General features: G+C 50.3%; 1 protein-coding gene across 3 annotated transcripts in view; it reads left to right on the plus strand.

The window, feature by feature from the left end:
• The window catches only part of LOC127039327 (zinc finger protein 420-like), a 645,607-nt gene that overhangs the window by 23,316 nt on the left and 603,088 nt on the right, over positions 1–19,203 (plus strand). For all 3 annotated transcript variants that reach the window (XM_050932726.1, XM_050932727.1, XM_050932728.1), the window contains exons 4-7: positions 303–416; positions 778–1,626; positions 8,724–8,812; positions 9,486–9,612. In XM_050932726.1, the coding sequence (XP_050788683.1) occupies positions 303–416; positions 778–1,626; positions 8,724–8,812; positions 9,486–9,612 (1,179 nt within the window). The remainder of the gene's footprint in view (positions 1–302; positions 417–777; positions 1,627–8,723; positions 8,813–9,485; positions 9,613–19,203) is intronic.

Here is a 19,203-nt window from a genome sequence, read left to right on the forward strand (position 1 = left end):
CCTCCATTCTGTGTTTGTCTTGTCTATTTAGATTGTAAATTCTTCAGGGCGTGGGCCATCTACTATTCTCTGTTTGTATTTTGCCTAGCACAGTGGGCACCCGCTGTTAGTTGGTCCCTAGGCACTAACATAATGAAGATGATTTTAGAATAATAATAACTCTCCTGGCACTTTGAGCCAAAGAAACTAGCCTTGGGATGTTACTGTTTACAAATGAGCTGGACTTAAAAGGATGGAATATTTTTTGTAACAAGTATCCCACCAATTCCACTGACCTCCCTTCTTTTCTTTGCCCTGAATAGAGTTTCCAGTTTCCAAACCTAATGTCATTTTGCAGCTGGAACGAGGGGAAGAGCCGTGGGTCCCAGATCTCCAAGTCTCTGAGAAAGAAGTGCTCCCGAGAGCTGCCTACACAGGTGAGGAAGTGGTTAAACCAACTCAAGAACTGTCTGTGAATACAGGAAATATTTGGGATGCCCTACAAAGACTTTATGAGCTTTCCCAAGTTCAGGTTTGTTCCCTGCAGATGTGGAATCATTAGGTAGATGTCACTCATGGCTTCCCACATATCCTGACTAACAACTGGCAGCAGGTCCCTCCCCAATCTCGCTTTCCCCTTAGAGTTCTGGTGAGATGCAGACCAAAACCGATCCCTTCCTCTCTCCTCTGAGGAGGGGCTTGGAGAAAATCAGCTACAGATAGGTTTGATCTCTCCCACACATTTTGGATTGTTCATCCCTTTTTCCATTCCTCTCTCTGAGATTTTCTTTCTCTCAGGTGCAGGGAGCGATCTGTGTCTGGATTCTCTCTGTCTCCCATCAGGTGATGGGATGGTGAGTGATAACAAGGAGGAGAAACCCCAGCAGGAAGATGCTGAGCAAGTAGAAGCACATGGGATGTTATCAGGAAGATCCAAAGGGAATGTTTCTGGGATTTGTGCACGCCCAGAAAAAGCAAAAGCCTGTGAGACTGAGCAGAGGCCAGAGGAAAACTTCAGTAGCTTCTCAGACCTTATTTCAAGTGATAGAATCAACTCGGAAGACACACGTTACACATGCCACGATTGCGGGAAACGCTTCAATTGGCGTTCATACCTTATCAGACATCAGAGAATCCACACTGGAGAGAAGCCCTACACGTGCTCTGAGTGCGGGAAACGCTTCAATCTGCGCTCAAACCTTATGAGACATCATAGAATCCACACTGGTGAGAGACCTTATGGATACTCTGAGTGTGGGAAATGCTTCACTAATAGTTCAACCCTCATTTCACATCAGCAAATCCACACAGGAGAAGCACCCTACACATGCTCAGAGTGCGGGAAAAGCTTCAATCAGAGCTCAACCCTTATCAAACATCGCAGAATCCACGCCAGGGAGAAGCCCTACACGTGCACTGAGTGTTGGAAAAGCTTCAAACAGCGCTCAGACCTTATCACACATCAGAGAATCCACACAAGAGAGACGCCCTACACGTGCTCTGAGTGCGGGAAAAGCTTCAAACAGAGCTCTACCCTTATCAAACATCGGAGAATCCACACAGGGGAGAAGCCCTATACATGCTCTGAGTGTGGGAAAAGCTTCAAGCAGAGCTCACACCTTATCAAACATAGGAAAATCCATATGGGTGAGAAACCTTTTGGATGCTCTGAGTGCGGGAAATATTTCTTTAATCGTTCAGGCCTCATCTTACATCAGCGAATCCACACAGGGGAGACACCGTACACCAGGCCTGCACAACTCATAAAGCGGCGAGGGCCACATTACTCCAAAGAAAACAGCTGAGGGCCGAAACCCCCCAGCCCTGTAGAAACACCCCGTCCCAGGGCTGCCCAGCCCTGCGGAAACAAACCCTCCTTCCCCAGCGCCGCCCCACCAAAACAGCTGTGGGCCAAAAAGGAAGGTTGGGGATGGGGAGGTGATACTTTATTTCAGGGGTCAGCAACCTGTGGCACACGAGCCAATTTTTAATGGCACGCGGCTGCCTGCTGGGACTCCGCATGCCATTAAAAATGCTGCTGACGTGGCAAGCTGCGGGGTCTGCAATCCCAGACCGGAGTGATGGCCCGAGCTCAGCAAGCCACTGCCACTTCCCCCGCCTTCCCCTAGATTGTTGTTGACCCACGCGCAGCGCTCTGGGGGCTGGGCTAGGTGCTCCCACGGGGCAGCGTTTGGCTCCATGGGGAGGAAAAGACGCTCCCAGCTCATCCGGAGCCCTGCTGCCACGCGTGCAGTGCTCTGAGGGGCAGGGCTGGGCTACATGCACAGGGGCAGCGGTGGCAGGGCTCCGGATGAGCGGGGAGCCTCATGTTAAGGGGGCCAGGTCCGGGGCCAGCGGGGGAGGGGGGTTGGGTAACTGGTGGGGGCAGTCAAGGGACAGGGAGAAGTGTGGGTCCTGGGGGAGCAGTTAGGGTGTGGGAGAGTCTCTGGAGGGGGTGGTCAGGAGATAAGGAGCTGTGGGGTGTTGGATGAGTCGGGAGTTCTGGGGGGTCCTGTCAGGAGGCAGGGGTATGGAAAGGGGTTGGGGCAGGCAGGGAGCAGGGGGGTGTTGTATGGGTCAAGAGTTTTGGGGGTCCTGTCAGGGGGCGGGGAGCAGTTAGATAGGCATGGGAGTCCAGGGCGTCTATCTGGGTGTGGATAAGGGTTGGGACAGTGAGGGGACAGGTAGGGGGTAGGGTCCTAGGGGGGCAGTCAGGGGATAAGGGGCAGGGGTCCCAGGACAGGGTAGTCAGGACAAGGAGTGGGGGAGTTGGGGATTCTGGGGGCAGTCACTCAGCCCTCTGCTCTGAGCCCTGACCCCCTCCCCACACACTCAGCCCTCTGCCCTGAGCCCTGCACCTCCACACACCCACAGGTGCTTGCCCTGAGCCCTGTACCACCCAGCCCTCTGACTCTTTCATCCCCCCATGACCCCAGCCCTGACTGGCACCCTCACACGTACCCAGCCCCCCTACCCTGACACCTGCACCCTCTCATGCCCCAAGCCCTCTACCCTGACTCTTGCACCCCCCACATCCCCAGCCCCCCCATCCCATTCACCCCACACCATCCTGAGCACCAAATGGGACCCCTGCACCACCACTCACATTCCCACCTGCACCCCTCACACCACATGGGAGCTGCCCAGGTGAGTGCCCCCACACCCAAACCTCCTGCCCCAACCCTGAGCCCCCCTCCCTCATTCTAGCTCCTGACCAGAGCCTTCACCCCCAGCCCTGTGCTCGGTCCACTCCCACCCTCAGCTCAGTGCAGAGAGAGGAAGAAAATGGGCCAGAACCAGGGAGAAGGTATGTCCCCACTGTATGTGGGCAGAGCTGGGACCCCAGACGGGCACCGGCAGCTGGGATCCCGGCTGGCAGGAGCCAGAGGATGGAACCCCTGAGCAGCTGTGGGCTGAGCCGCTCAGCCTGATGCCGGTCTGGGTTCCTGGCTGCTGGCCCCACACTGCCCGCTGCTGGTCTGAGGTCCCGGTTGCCGGCCCCGCACAGCCCGCTGCCGGTCTGGGGTTCTGGCTGCCGGCCCCGCACAGCCTGCTGCCGGTCTAGGGTTCTGGCTGCCAGACCCTTCCCAGCTGGGGTCCCAGCCGCAGGCCCCACACAGCCCACTGCCGGCCGAGGTGAACAGAACCCCAGACCAGCAGTGGACTGAGCGGGCCAGTGGCGTAAGATCATTTTAATTTAATTTGAAATGAAGCTTCTTAAACATTTTGAAAACCTTGTTTATTTTACGATACAACACTAGTTTAGTTATATAATATATAGACTTGTAGAGAGAGACCTTCTAAAACACATTACAAAGTATGACCAGCACGCGAACCCCTAAATGAGAGTGAATAAATGAAAACTCAGCACAGCACAGGTGCAGGTGGGAATGCGACTCCCATTTGGTGCTCATGGTGGGGATGGGGATGGTGTAGGGTGCATGGGATGTGGGGGTGGGGCTGGGAATGTGGGGGGTGCAAGAGTCAGGGCAGAGGGCTGGGGGCATGTGAGCGGGGTGCAGGTGTCAGAGTAGGGGGGCTGGGTATGTGTGGGGGTGCCAGTCAGGGCTGGGGTCATGGGGGGGTCAAGGAGTCAACAGAGGTCTGGGGGGTACAGGGCTCAGGGCAGAGGGCTGGGGGTGTTAGTGGGGGAGGGATCAGGGCTCAGGGTAGAGGGCTGAGTGACTGCCCCCCCAAAAATCCCAACCCCCCCACTCCTTGTCCCGACTACCCCCTCCTGGGACCCCACCCCCTATTTAAGCGTCCCTGCTCCATATCTCCTGACTGCCCCTCCGGGGCCCTACCTGTCCCCTAACTGCCCCTACCCTTATCCACACCTCCACACCCAGACAGATCCCCCTGGACTCCCACGCCTATCTAATTGCTCCCTGCCCCCTGATAGGACCTCGAGAACTCTAGACCCATACAACTCTCCCCCTGGTCCCTGCCTGCCCCAACCCCTCTCCACACCCCTGCCTCCTGACAGTCCCCCCAGAACTCCCGACTCATCCAACCCCCCCAGCTCCTTGTCCCCTGACCATCACCCCGGGAGACCCCCCCCAACTGCTCCCTCAGGACCCTCCTTGCTCCCTGTCCCCTGACCCCTATCCACCCCCCAAACAGACCCCAGGAGTCCCATACCCCATCCAACCCCCCTGCTCCCTGACTGCCCCCTCCAGAGACCCTCACCCCTAACCACCCCGTGGGATCCCACCCACCCTGCTCCCTGTGCCTTGACTGCCCCCACCCGTTAGCTAACCCCCCGCCCAGCCCCAGAGCCAGCCCCCTTACCATGAGGCTTCTCGCTCAGCCGGCGCCCTGCCGCCGCCGCCACCCCCCCCCGCACGCAGCCCTGCTCCGCCCTGCCCCTCAGAGCGCTGTGCGCGCGGCAGCAGGGCTCCGTGTGAGCGGGGAGCGTCTTTCCCTCTCCACAGAGCCAAACGCTGTCCTGCGGCAGCGCACAGCCCCTGCGGGCGGCGGCAGGGTTCTGGGGGAAGGTGGGAGAGGGGCCGGCGGCTTGCTGCGCTCGGCCAGTGCTCTGGCGTGAGACCGTGGATCCCGGGGCTTGCCGCATCAGCAGGATTTTTAATGACACACGGAGTCCCAGCAGGCAGCCGTGTGCCATCAAAAATTGGCTCGCGTGCCGTAGGTTGCCGACCCCTGTAATAAGCATTTCTTGCTCAATTTTATCCTACTTTTTCTACAGCAGGTTAGAGTGGATCAGTATATTTGATTTGGGAGAAATGAAGTAACAGCTGCCCAAACTGAGCTTGAGCGCTCCTGAATTTTGAGGTGTTCAAATCTGGAAGGCAGGTGCTGGGGGGGGGGGGAGGGGGCGCGGCTGTGTGCTCCGTGTGGGAGCATGGCAGCAATGTGTTTGGAGCTGCATGGAGCCAGACACGCTGGTCTGAGTGGCCCGGTAAGGGGGCTGGGGGTTGGAGAAGGGGTAGGGGGTTCTGGGGGGCAGTCAAGGGACAGGGAGAAGGGGGGGTTGGATGGGGTGGAGGTTCAGGAGGGCAGTCAGGAGACAGGCAGCAGTTGGATAGGCACAGAAGTCCCCGGGGTTTATCGGGACAGGTAGCGGTTGGGGTCCTGGGGGAAAGTTGGGGGGGTCTCAAGAGGAGGCAGTTGGGGACAAGGAGAAGGGAGGCTTAGCTAGGGGCTGGGAATCCAAGGGGCAGTTAGGGGCAGGGGTCCCGGGAGAGGGGTATTAGGGGACAAGGACCAGCGGTGTTAGGGGGTGCGGGTCCTGGGGGACAGTTGGGGCAGGGGTCCGGGTAGGGGGCAATCAGCGGCCATGGGCCGGGATTCAAAGGGCTTCGGGCTGCCCGCAGAGCGCCGTGTGCTGGGGAGAAGCCGGAGTTGCAGGGGGCGGAAGATCAGTGGGAAGAGGCGGGGGGTTGAACTGTCTCTGTGCAGCCAGGAAATTCCTGGGGGGGGGAAGTGGTGGATGGGAGAAGGGGGGGAGTTAATTGAATCCTGTCCCTGTTTGTACCACTTGCCTCTCACCCCCAATACAAATTCGTGTTTGGGGCTGTTTCCCATGTTCCTCAATCCCAGCAACTTCTCCTTTCTTGGAGGAAACCTGTTGCCCTGAATCATTCTCCTTCCTGGAGGCTGCAGGGGGTTAAATTTCCCAGTGTTGATCTTTCCCCTCTCCTTTGAGAACCATTTCTTGCCCCCTTTTTCTGTATTAAAATGTTTGCCGCTGAAAGAGACCAGCCACATCTTTAATACACATCAGAGCCAGAGGCTTCCCCCTGTTTGGGGATCAGTGGTTCCCAGCTGGTAACAGGAGAGTTGGCTGGACCCTTTTCTTTTCTCCAGCTGGCACGGGATGAGGTCATCACTCTGAGTGCAGCATGGGTCCAGAAGTATCCCCAACCCCATGACAAAAGGTCTGTGTGAGGGGTTGATTCCCCCAGTGCTAAGATGTAACCACTTCTGGGGTGGATCCATGGTGACCATTATTTGCTAGTGATAGGGCATGGACATTTCATACCTTTCTTGCCTTCCAGGCCTTCCATTGTCCTGTTAAAGAGGCATCCCCCAGGGCTCCCTCTGCCTGTGTGACTGGCCAGCAGGGGGTTGGGGTTAACTTTCTAGCCACTTATGACACTCTGTGAGGTAACACTGTTGCAGGGGCGGGGATGGTGTCTGTGTGGGGAGATTGCAGCTGAAGGGGCATTGTGGTAGGGGGAGGCCTCTGGGTGGCTGGGCAGGGGGTACCCTAGTCAGGTTGGTGGGTTGTGGAGTTTTGGGGTTTTGGGGGGTGGTGGTTGTGATGTGCCCTTCCCTGAAGCTATGGGTCCTGTAGGTGGGTATCGCTGGGGGCCTGGTGGCTGCAGAACAGTGGGGGTGGGTATCTCTTGGGGGGGGCGGGACAGGAGGTTAGAGGGAGCCTGGTGCTGTGCCAGGGGCTCCGTCTGAGCTTCCCTCGCTGGCTCCTGGGATCTTTGCAATGCCCAGTGCACAGAGCTCGGGGAAGGGATACCTGGCACTAGGTCAGGGAATGCCAGGGAAGCAGAGTGAGGGGTCCCACTGTAAAGCGTCAGGGGGTCCTGTTGGGTGGAGGAGCGGGTCCCAGACAAATGGCAGGGAAGATCCTGCTGGTGGTGGTGTGGGGAGGGGTCCTAGGCAGGCAGTGAGTAACCAAGTTCCCAGTATGTGGGTCCCTGGCTGCTGGGGGCTCTTGGAGGGGGGAACCCTTTGGGATTCCCAACTTGACAGTCATGGTCTGGTGGGGATTCCCTGGCTAGTGGGGCTTTGAGAGGTATCTGGGGTCCCTGGCTGGGGACTCTGGGGCTGCGTCCCAGGGAATATCTGGTGGGCCCCTGGCTGTGGGAACTTCTACTAACCATGATCCTTCTCTCTGATCAACTTGTGCCAGAGTCCTGGCTCCAAGCACTGCCCGGCATTCCCCAGTCACGTGCCCTGTCACTGTGATAACTTTCTATCCACTTATCAAACGCTGTCAGTGTGAAATCACAGATTTTGCTTTTCTTCTCTTTTGATAACTACAGGAGCTTTTGGTTCCGTTTAGAAAATTTGTGCCCTCAGTCCTTGTTCTTGATCTGAGGGATGAGGGAGGTGGGAATGAAGTCAGCACTGCCACACGATGGTCTTTTCCACAGCATTCTGGACTCATTCTTTCTGAAATCCAGTGTCATTGAGACCATTGTTAATCCAGAGTCACTGTATGGAAAGAAAAGGAATGACTCCAGATGGAGAGTGGGGCAAATAAGATCAGCAATTCTCTCTGTGAGGAGGGGCTCTCATTAGCTGCTCTCCCCAGAGAGCTAAAGGAGGGAAGCTGCTCAGATGCTCTGTCTTTCTCTGCTCAGGATATTGGGGTTCAGCTTTCTAGGTCAGACACTGCAGCCTCCATTGTGATCTGGGAGACCAGGCTTGGCCGCTGCTGCTGCCCCAGCGGGGCTCTGTACTGGGAAGTGACCTTAATTAAAGCTGCTTCTCTGCCCGGCCCAGGGGATGACTTTCTCCAGCTGGTCCTAGCCCCGTAGGGCAGCCCTGGGCCCTGTTAATACTAATTTCTGAGCCAGACAGTCCAAGTAACTGAAAGGAACAAAGGGAAAATGCTGAGGTCTGGCCTTAAAATGACTCCATACAAACAGACCCCCCTCATTTCTCGTCCTATTAGCAATTGCAGGATAAAATCCAGCCATGGGGAAGCAAACTACCCAGGAATCGGACTTTCCTATCAGACAGGCAGGGAGAGGGGACAGGGAAAAGGAGATAGAAGGAGAAAGAGACTGAAAGGGGCCATGGGAGAGAAGAGTTTGGAGAGAGATTTCCACATCTCTAATCTTCCCAGAAAGATGTATTGCTGCACCCTGGGTAGAGTCACTTTCCTGTAGAAAAGATGAGAATCAGATAGAGGAAAATCCAGTTCCTGACTCCATATTCCCCCTGCTGGGGTGTGGCTGCCATGGGGTCCATGTCTGAGGGGATCCCCCAGAGTGACTCCTTTGGTTCTGCTTTTTTCTAGGCTTGTGTTCAGAGACTTTGTTATGGGATGTGGGGAGGGAGAAGGGAGGTTAAAATGTCTCTGTGGGCTTAGCCTGGGAGGAGGGGCCAGGTCTACACTGTACAAATAGATCAAGCCTTTGTCAGCATGGCAGACTCTAGGGTGTCTGTCTGCGGGGAAAGGGCCTGGGGGAATCATGCTGTGAAATGAATTAAAGCCTATTCTGAAATCTTCACAACTGCCCTTCTCACCCTGCCAGGCTGCGGAATAATGTCCATGTTTTGCTCCAGTTCATCTCACCCTCTCGTTGGACAGGGGAGAGAAATGGCTGCAGAGGAGCCAGGCCAGGTAGGTATTATCAGGGGGTTGCTGGTGGGTTCCTCCAGGAGGGAGCGGGACAGCAGATACACCGGAGATGGGAAGGTTTGCACAGTCTGGTTTGCATGAAGTGCACAGGGTGGAGAATGGGAGGAGGACAGGGGTGTGCTAAACCTGCTGGGAGTTAATTAATAAGTGGCGTAGATTCTAGGAACAGACCCAGGAGGTTCGGCAGTGGAAATGCTCTAGTTTGTGGAGCAGAAAATAACCCAGCTCCGTGGAGCTGGGAAAACTGACCAGACTCCTAGTGCTGGAGCCCAACCTGACTAACCAGCGGTTGCTGTGAGATATGAAGGAGGCACCCACCAGTGAGTCTTAGGGGAGATTCCCCTCCCTTCACATCCAACTCTTCAGAATGGGGAGGGTGTTGGGCTTCCTACCAGGGAGCTGTCCCTGGACCCTGCTAGGAGCTCCATCTCCTGAATCAGTCAGTGGCTAGTAGGTGTGTGATGGCTCTGCTGGGAGAGAGGAGGGGCTCTCTCTTCGTCCCCTCCCCCTGGTGTTTCCTGGATGCTCTGAGCAGGGTGGGGGTGGGAGTCTGACTGCAATCCACCCAGAGTTTCTGTTTGGCTCCTGTCCCCCATGTATAGGGGGGCTGTGAGTGGGGCAGCAGGTCCTGAGTGTTGGACTCTTGCTCTTTCAGAGGCCGGTGACCTTCGAGGAGGTGGCTGTGTATTTCACCAGGGAAGAGGGGGCTCTGCTGGACCCCACTCAGAGAGCCCTCTACAGGGATGTCATGCAGGAGAACTATGAGAATGTGACCTCGCTGGGTAAGGGTTCCTGTCCCCTCTGTTCTTGGAAGGGGAAAAGAAGAGATATGGTTCATGCCAGCCCCCAATGCTACCTCTATTCTGTCCTGTTTCAGCATCACCCCAATATGCCAGTGACACACACGCTACCGGAGACCCTCCCCTGCTGCAGAACACTTTGGGAACAGAGCACAGGAGCCATATTGCACAGTGTCAAATATCTCCTGTTTGCTCAAGTAAAACTGAGGATTAGGTGCAGCATAATCAGCAGAAGCTTCCTACCCCTGACCTCTCAAACCCTGAGCCTTCTCCACCCAGACAACAATTATGCTTGAGGTGTAACGAGCAGGTTGCTGGAGTCTGAGCTGCTCATCGAGGTTACTTATCACACAGACAGTCCGTGTGTCCTTGAATGCTGGCTGGGGGTATCCAGAGAAGGAAGCTCAGTGGCAGATTTAGCGTTAGTGGGGCCCTGTGCTCAGCTCCATTTTAGGGATCCCTCCTTGGGACACAGGCAAGAAAAAGAACATTCTCTCATTTCCTTCCCACCCCCATTTTTCATTTTTTTTGTTCATCCTCCTCCTATAAGTAATAGGAAGTAAATCAGGATAAAGTGAGGTACCTTGATTGTTTTTGTAGTCTGAGTTTTCCACAGACCACTTGAAAATCACTTAGCATCTCATTGCACCACTTAATGATCTTTCCAAATATTGTTTGTACTGTTAGCTAACTATTGTAAAACGCTTTTGTCATGGTATAATCCCCCACTCTGAACCTCAGCGTCCAAAAGATGGGGTACCAGCATGAATTCCTCTAAGCTCAATTACCAGCTTAGTACTTGTAGCGCTGCCACCGACCAGGATTTCCAGTGCCTGGTACACTCTGGTTCCCCCAAAACCTTGCCCGGGGACCCCCAAGACCCAGTCCCTCTGGATCTTAACACAAGGAAAGTAAACCCTTTCCCTCACCGTTGCTTCTCCCAGACTTCCCCTCCCTGGGTTACCCTGGAAGACCACTGTGATTCAAACTCCTTGAATCTTAAAACAGAGAGGAAAATCCACCTTTCCCCCTCCCAGACTGTCGCTGAGAGAGAAAGTAATCCTAACACAGAAAGAAATTTACCTCTCTCTCCCCCTCCCCTCCTTTCTCCCCACCAATTCCCTGGTGGATCCAGACCCAGTCCCCTGGGGTCTCACCAGAATAAAAAAAAATCAGGTTCTTAAACAAGAAAAGCTTTTAATTAAAGAGAAAAAAAACAGTAAAAATTATCTTTGTAAATTTAAAATGAAATATGTTACAAGGTCTTTCAGCTATATACACTGGGAATACCCTCCCAGCCTAAGTATACAAGTACAAATTAAAATCCTTTCAGCAAAATACAAATTTGAACTCCTTCCAGCCAAATACACATTTGCAAATAAAGAAAACAAACATAAACCTAAATCGCCTTATCTACCTAGTACTTACTATTCTGAGCACATAAGAGCCTGTATCGGAGAGATTGGAGAGAAACTTGGTTGCACGTCTGGTCGCTCTCAGAAGCCAGAGAGAACAACCACCAAACACTAACAGCACACACACAAACTTCCCTCCCTCAAGATTTGAAAGTATCCTGTCCCCTGATTGGTCCTCTGGTCAGGTGACAGCCAGGCTCACTGATCTTGTTAACCCTTTACAGGCAAAAGAGAGATGAAGTACTTCTGTTCTATTAACCCCTACTATCTGTTTATGACAGCTTTGGATAAGAACCCTTTATAAAAAAAAAAAAATTAAAAAAGTTGGAGTGCAGGGTCTGGCCAGGAGTTAAGGTGTGGGAGGGGGCTCAGGGCTGGGGCAGGTGGTTGGGGTGTGGAGCACTTACCTGGGACAGCTCCTATTTCATGCAAGCAATGCAGGTGGGGATGTGGGGGGGCAGGAGTCAGGGTTAGCCAGAGGCTTCTGGGAGGGGTGGAGAAGTCAGGGTTCAGGGTGTGTGAGGGACATGGGGCTGGAGAGGGAAGGGGTTATGGGTGGTTTCAGGAATCAGGGAGGGCAGGGAACTGGAGTGTTTTTGAGAGGAGTGAAAGAGAGGGCTGGAAGTGTGAGGAGGTGCAGGAGTCAGGGCTGGGGGTGCAGGGTCTGGGAGGGAGTTAGGTTGCAGGAGCAGGCTGGAGATTGGGGTACAGGGACTGGCCAGGTTTTAGGATGCAGGAGGGAGCTCAGGGTTGGGGCAGGACATTTGAGTGTGGAGTGCTTACTTGGGGCAGCCCCCATTTGGTGCGAGGGGTGCAGATGGCAATGTGGGGGTGTGTGTGCAGGAGCTCCCATATTTGGTGCTTAGAGTGGGGGGTGAGGATGTGTAGGGGGGTGCAGGAGTCAGAGCATGGAGTGTAAGAGCTGGGTATGTGGGAGGGGGTGCAGGAGTCAGGGCTAGGGTCCTGGGGATGCTCCCAGCTCCTCCCATGGGTGGCTCACAGCAGGGGGTGGAGTGGTATGTGATAGGGGAGTGCTTTGTAAAGCAGTGAGCAACCAACCAGGAATCTTTTCAAACATGGCTGCTAACAGGGAATTTCGTGAGGGAGTTTGGAAGGGGAGTGGGAATGGGGCGAGGTACTCTTGCCAGTCTTTAAAACAGTTAAGCTATAATACAAACTTCTTGATTGAAACACAAACTCTGTTGTTAACCTAGGTAGCTGTAAGAGAGAATGCAGGCAGAAGCCCAGAAGCAGAGTAGGGGCCATCCTGTTTATTGCACTCAATGTAGCATGTATGATTACCTGCCCTGTGAGCAGGTGGCTTGTGTGCACATTCGGTGCAAGGAGCTCCTGGCCCTCAGAGACCGCGTGGAGGCTTTGGAGGCCAGAGTGCTGGAACTGGAGACGCTAAAGGAGGCAGGGAAGTATGTTGATAAGGCTTTCTGGGACACTTGTAGATTTCTCCCACCTCCGGTCAGACAACCACTGTGCTATTGAGGAGGATGACAGGCCCAGGGAAGGAGATCAGTCTGTGGGAGCAGAGGGAAACCTTTCCATAATTGGGACCCTCTGTCCAGATGGTGTTGGGGTCACCTCTTGCACTGAGGTTACCTTGTCAGGGGAGGGAACTGCAGTCATTAAGCAAAGGCAACTGTTAGTAATGGGAGATTTGATCATTAGAAACAAGGATAGCTGGATTTGTGATGACTGGGAGAACCGTATGGTGACCTGTCTGCCTGGTGCAAAGGTTGTTGATTTCTCGAGGATTCTCGATAGATTTATGTGTAGTGCTGGGGAGGACCTGGTGGTCATGGTACACGTAGGCACCAATTACGTAAGGAACGGTAGGTGAGACGTCCTGGAGGTCAAATTTAGTCTGCTAGGAAAGAGACTGAAATCCGGGACCTCTATGGTGGCATTCTCAGAAATGCTTCCAGTTCCACGCACAGGGCCAGGTACGCAGGCAGAGCTTCAGAGTCTCAATGCGTGGATGAGATGATGGTGTAGAGAGGAGGAGTTTAGATTTATTAGAAACTGCGGAAACTTTGGGGATGGAGGAGCCTATACAGGAAGGATGGGCTCCACCTAAACCAAAGTGGAACCACACTGCTGGCACTTAACATTAAAAAGATTGCAGAGCAGTTTTTAAACTAAGAGAAGGGGGAAAGCCAATGGCTGCAGAGGAGCTCGTGGATGGGACAGAGACTTGTCTTAGAGAAGAATCTAGTGGTAGAGATTTTTCTAGTTTAGTCAGGAAGAGAGGCTGGAAGAGGATAAAGTAGGGGCCAGATCAGACGAGAAGCATTCACGCACACAAGAATCTGACACATCAGAAAAGGGCAGACAAAAAAACAGTGACAAGTTTTTAAAGTGCTTGTACACATATGCTAGAAGTCTAAATAATAAGATGGCTGAATTTGAGTGCCTCATGTTAAAGGAGGATATTGACATAGTAGGCATCACAAAAACCTGGTGGAGCGAGGACAGTCAGTGGGACACAATCATTCCAGGGTACAAAAGATATCGGAAGGACAGAGCAGGTCCTACTTGGTGGGTAGGGAGGGGAGTGGCACTGTATGTTAAAGAAAATGTAAACTCAAATGAAGTAAAAACCTTAAATGAAACCACATGTTCCATAGAATCTCTATGGATAGTAATTCCATGCTCTAATAAGAATATAACAATAGGGATCTGTTATCAACCATCTGTCAAAGACTGTGATAATGAGGATGAAATGCGAAGGGAGATTAGAGAGGCTATCAAAATAACATAATCCGTAATAGTGGGAGATTTCAATTATCCCCATATTTACTGGGTACATGTCACCTCAGGACAAAATGCAGAGACAAAATGTCTGGATACTTTAAATGACTGCTTCTTGGAGCAGCTGGTACAAGAACCCGCAAGGGGAGACGCAACTCTCGATTTAGTCCTGAGTGGAGCGAAGGATCTAGTCCACGAGGTAACTGTAACAGGACCGCTTGGAAATAGTGATCATAATATAACAACATTTACCATTCCTGTGGTGAGAAGAACAGTTCAACACTGTGGCATTTAATTTCAGAAAGGAGAACTTTGAAAAAATGAGAGGGTTAATTAAACAGAAATTAAAAAGGTGCAATGACTAGAGTGAAATCCCTGCAAGCTGCATGGACACTTTTCAAAAACACAATATTATACGCCTAACTTAAATGTATACCCCAAATTAAAAAACACAGCAAAAGAACTAAAACAGAGCCACTGTGGCTTAACAAGCATGTAAAAGAAGCAGTGAGATAAGGCATCTTTTAAAAAGTGGAAGTCAAATCCTGGTGAGGTATATAGACGGGAGCATAAGCACTGCCAAATTAAGTGTAAAAATGTAATAAGAAAACCCAAAGACGAGTGTGAAGAAGGGCTAGCCAAAAACTCAGATGGTAATAACAAAATGTTTAAGTACATCAAAAGCAGGAAGCCTGCTAAACAACCAGTGGGGCCCCTGGGTGATTGAGATGCAAAAGGAGCCCTTAAACACAATAAAGTCATTGTGGAGAAACTAAATGCATTCTTTGCTTCAGTCTTCACAGCTGAGGATGTTGGCAAGATTCCGAAACCTTTTGTGTGTGACAAGTCTGAGGAATTGCCACAGATTGACGTGTCACTGGAAGAGGTTTTTGGAACTAATTAATAAACTTAATTGTAACAAGTCACTGGGACCAGATGGTATTTACCCAAGAGTTCTGAAGGATCTCAAATGTGAAATTGGGGAACTATTAGCTATGGTTTGTAACCTGTCCTTTAAACCGGCTTCTGTACCCAATGACTGGAAGTTTGCTAATGTAACACCAATATTTAAAAAGGGCTCTAGAGGCGATCCTGGCAATTACAGACCAGTAAGTCTAACGTCTGTACCAGGCAAATTAGTTGAAACTATAGTAAAGAATAAAATTGTAAGGCGCATAGAAGAATAAAAATTGTTGGGCAAAGAAAAGAAAATAAGAGATATACCAATCTCCTAGAACTGGAAAGGACCTTGAAAGGTCATTGAGTCCAGGCCACTGCCTTCACTAGCAGGACCAATTTTTGCCCCAGATCCCTAAGTGGGCCCCTCAAGGATTGAACTCACAACCCTGGATTTAGCAGGCCAATGCTCAAACCACAGAGCTGTCCCTCTCCTGAAAGTCAACATGGTTTCTGTAAAGGGAAATCATGTCTTACTAATCTATTAGAGTTCTTTGTAGAGATCAACAAACATGTGGACAAGGGGGATCCAGTGGACATTAGATTTCCGGAAAGCCTTTGACAAGATCCCTCACCAAAGGCTCTTACATAAATTAAGTTATCATGGGATAAGAGGGAAGATCTTTTCATGGATTGAGAACTGGTTAAAAGACAGGGAACAAAAGGTAGGAATAAATGGTAAACTTTCAGAATGGAGAGGAGTAACTAGTGGTGTTCCCCAAGCGTCAGCCCTTGGACCAGTCCTATTCAATGTATTCATAAATGATCTGGAGAATGGGGTAAATAGTGAGGTGGCAAAGTTTGCGAGTGATACTAAACTGCTCAAGATAGTTAAGACCAAAGCAGACTGTGATGAACTTCAAAAAGATCTCACAAAACTAAGTGAATGGGCAACAAAATGGCAAATGAAATTTCATGTATATAAATGTAAAGTAATGCACATTGGAAAAAATAACCCCAACTATGCATACAATGTGATGGGGGCAAAATTAGACTAATCAGGAAAAAGATCTTTTTGTCATTGTGGATAGTTTTCTGAAGACATCCAGCAGTGTGCAGCAGAAGTCAAAAAAGCAAACAGGATGTTAGGCATTATTTAAAATGGGATAGACAATAATACAGAGAATATCTTATTGCCCTTATATAAATCAATGGAAATAACTAATTTAGACCCCATCATTTTATATGTATACTTGGGATTATGTTTTCCAATGGGCTGCAATATGTGTTATCCTGACATCTAGCACTGCTGAGATCCTGCATTCAGTAATATACCTGCTCTTCCTGTTCCCTTTCTCCACTGAATCCCACCAGCCCTTGGTTACTGTTCCCAGCTTCCCCAGGACTCTCCTGTTGTCTCTGGACCCATTTGTCAGCAAGAAGCAGTGCCAGGGAGACTTGCCCTGTCGCTGGAGACTTCCATTTCTGGGACGTGGATTTACTTTCTGTGTGTTTTAGGAGACTCTTTGAAATTGAGTGTCTGTGACATTAAGCACAGTGCAATCTGGACTGTTGAACAGCTCTGTCCCCTCAGTTCCCCAAGCTGGGGTGACTTTTACACTGCTGTACTGTGAGAGCAGCCACTCCTGGGCAGTTCACACACAGTCTCCAGCATTAACTCGCTCCCAGCTACACAGTTTTGAGTGCTGCTAGTCAGCAACTCCCGAATTACGGTACCTCACAGGAGAACCTCAGAAAATTCTCTGCTCTCAGACTTCCCCCAGAAATGTGCACCTTATCCTGTCCAGCGCTCTCCTGAACAATGGGAGCTCATATGAAATCTGTTATTTCATCAGTGGAAAATGACATGCACCAGCCTCGTTATTCCAAATGGAGTTTCCAACACACTTTAATCCAAACACACTGGTTAGATAAAAAAGGGAAACAAAATTATTAGCTACTGAAAAAAAAGATTTTCAGTGACTACAAGTAATGAGGCATTAAAGTCAGAATTGTTTACAAAAGAAATGTAAGATAAAACACAAATTAATGTTTAACTTAACAAACTAAAAGGGATTTAAAACAAATGTTTCTCTTACCATCTACTGAGACAGGCTAGTTTTCCTTTCAGCCAGGACTCCCCCTAACCTGCCCCTGCCGCCCACATTCAGTTCTTCAGGAGTTGTCATGAGCAGAGGGAAAGGAGAGAGAGAGAGAGAGTGAGTCTCATGCATTTTTCTCACCTCTTTTTTGTAATTCAGTCTTTTGTACTAGAAACAACTTCAGTTCTCAGCTGAGTCATGGTGACAGGCTGTCACAGATACGAGCTTGAAGTGTCCCTGTGATGGAATGTAAATGTCATCTTCACACCTTCCCCTTGGTGGAGAATAACTGTTTGACCAGCTGTTTGCCTTGCTGTCTCTGAGGAACTTAGGGTTAGGGTTGCAACTTTTTCAGTAATTTCATACCGTAAAATCTCATAACTTTACATACAGTGTTGCTACACATTTTAACAGGAGGATATTCAGTAGATTATGTCTTTTCAAATGATACCTCACAAGCCATACAGTGATAAATGAAGGGGAGGGAAGAGATCTCCCTTTTATAAACACTCAGCCAGCCAGTTGGCTGTAAAATCCCTGTTGGTGTGAGTTCTCTGCTTGCTTTACCTCTAAAGGATTAACAAGCCAACAGGGTTTAAAAAAAAAAAAAGAAAAAAAAAAAGAAAAAAAGAAAGAAAAGTATTGGGCACCTGACCAAAAGAGCCAATGGAAAGGCTAGAACTTTGTTAAATGGGAAAGTAACTTTCCCTTTGTCTGTTGTTCTCCGGAGAAGGTGTCACAGAGTAGCAATGCTGTGTAAGGCTTGAAGCTGGTATGAAAATTCATTTTTCATACCTAGAAGAAATGATTTGGATAGGGAATGTTTAGACAGACACAATCAGGTTTATTTTTTATTTTGGCTTTCGGATCTCCTCTGTGCTGTCTCAGATGCTTTTGTTTGCTGGTAAGCTTTAAGCTGAACCCCCAAGAAAGCTATAAGCAAAAAGCCTAAGTTCCAGATGTACTGTTTTCCTTTTCAATTTTAATAAAATTTACCTCTTTTAAGAACAGGATTGGATTTTTGGTGTCCTAAGAAATTTGTGTGTGTTGTTTGATTAGCTGGTAGCCACAGCTAATTTCCTTTGCTTTCTTTCTCAGCTCTTTCCCGGAGGGGAGGTGAAAGGGCTTGAGGGTGCCCCAGAGGGAAGAATTCTCAAGTGCTCCTTCCTGGGTCCAAGGGTTTGGGGTTTTTTTGCATTTGGGTGGTGGCAGCATTTACCACGCCAAGGTCAGAGAAAAGCTGTAACTTTGGGGGTTTAATCAAGTCTAGAGTGGCACAAATTAATTTGTAGAATCCTGTTGGGCCCACACTTTCTGCACTCCGAGTGACAGAGTGGAGATTCAGCCCTGACACATACTATGAACAAAATTGATCATAATTTTCTAGAAGAGTGACATAGGGGAACATACTTGCACAGTGTGTGTCTGTGTGTTCCCAACATATATGTGGGTATTATAGTCCCTCACAAGCAAGGTGGTCGGCATCTTCAAACACCTGAGGAACCGGTCCTGAGAATTCACTGGTTTATTAAGTGACACTGTATGGAATTGAGAGACACTTTATATTATTATTATTATTATTTTATTATAAATACTGTGGCAAATTGCCAGTACTGTTATGCTGGGTCTCACGCTTTCTCTTCTTTGGGGAAGGTTCAGGGTGCGATTGCTTGCCTCTGAATCGGTATTTTAATTACCCCACTAGTGTCCTTGAGGAGAGGGAGGGACATCAGCCCACCCTCTTCTCCAGGTCCCAATCCAGGGCCCTGAGGTTAGTGGTGAACCACTTGAACTGGCGGTTCCTTCCCCTAGGCTACTTCCCGCTCCTGCCCTTCAGCTTGTGGAGGGGCTTCTTGCCCTCCTTCTACACAAGCCAGGTGCCCCTTACCTAGGGATTTTGGATTTCTCAGCCCACCGCAGCACTCCTCCAAACTTTCCTTTTGTCTCTCTTCAAAACTGTTCTCTGCCCCAACTCCCACACTGTCTTGCTGAAGCAGGGGTTTTTATCACCTGACTGATTGCTGGTGCTCTAATTGGCTTTAGGTGCTCTACTTAATCTACAGCAAACCTTCCTCCCCTTGCAGGGAATAAGGCTCCCTGCTAACACTCTCCTGCTGCCCTCTGGCCATGCTGTATCACAATACCAATATGATGAAATTGCAATGGATTGTGCTATATATGCCATGTAAGGAGTCAGTGAAAATGTTATGAGTGTCCAAGTATGATAATCTTGTTTCTATCTTTGTATTGTGAGTTACAGATATGTAGGGTATATCTGTATTCCAGACTTGTGTAGTGTTTCTGAGTGACCCCCTAGACATATTGGTGTCAGCACTGCCCAGCCTGTTCGATGGCTCATCCAGGGTCATCAGCCATACAATGAACCCATTGAAAGG

The sequence above is a fragment of the Gopherus flavomarginatus genome, chromosome 23 (assembly GCF_025201925.1).
Source record: "Gopherus flavomarginatus isolate rGopFla2 chromosome 23, rGopFla2.mat.asm, whole genome shotgun sequence".
Lineage (NCBI taxonomy): Eukaryota > Metazoa > Chordata > Testudines > Testudinidae > Gopherus > Gopherus flavomarginatus.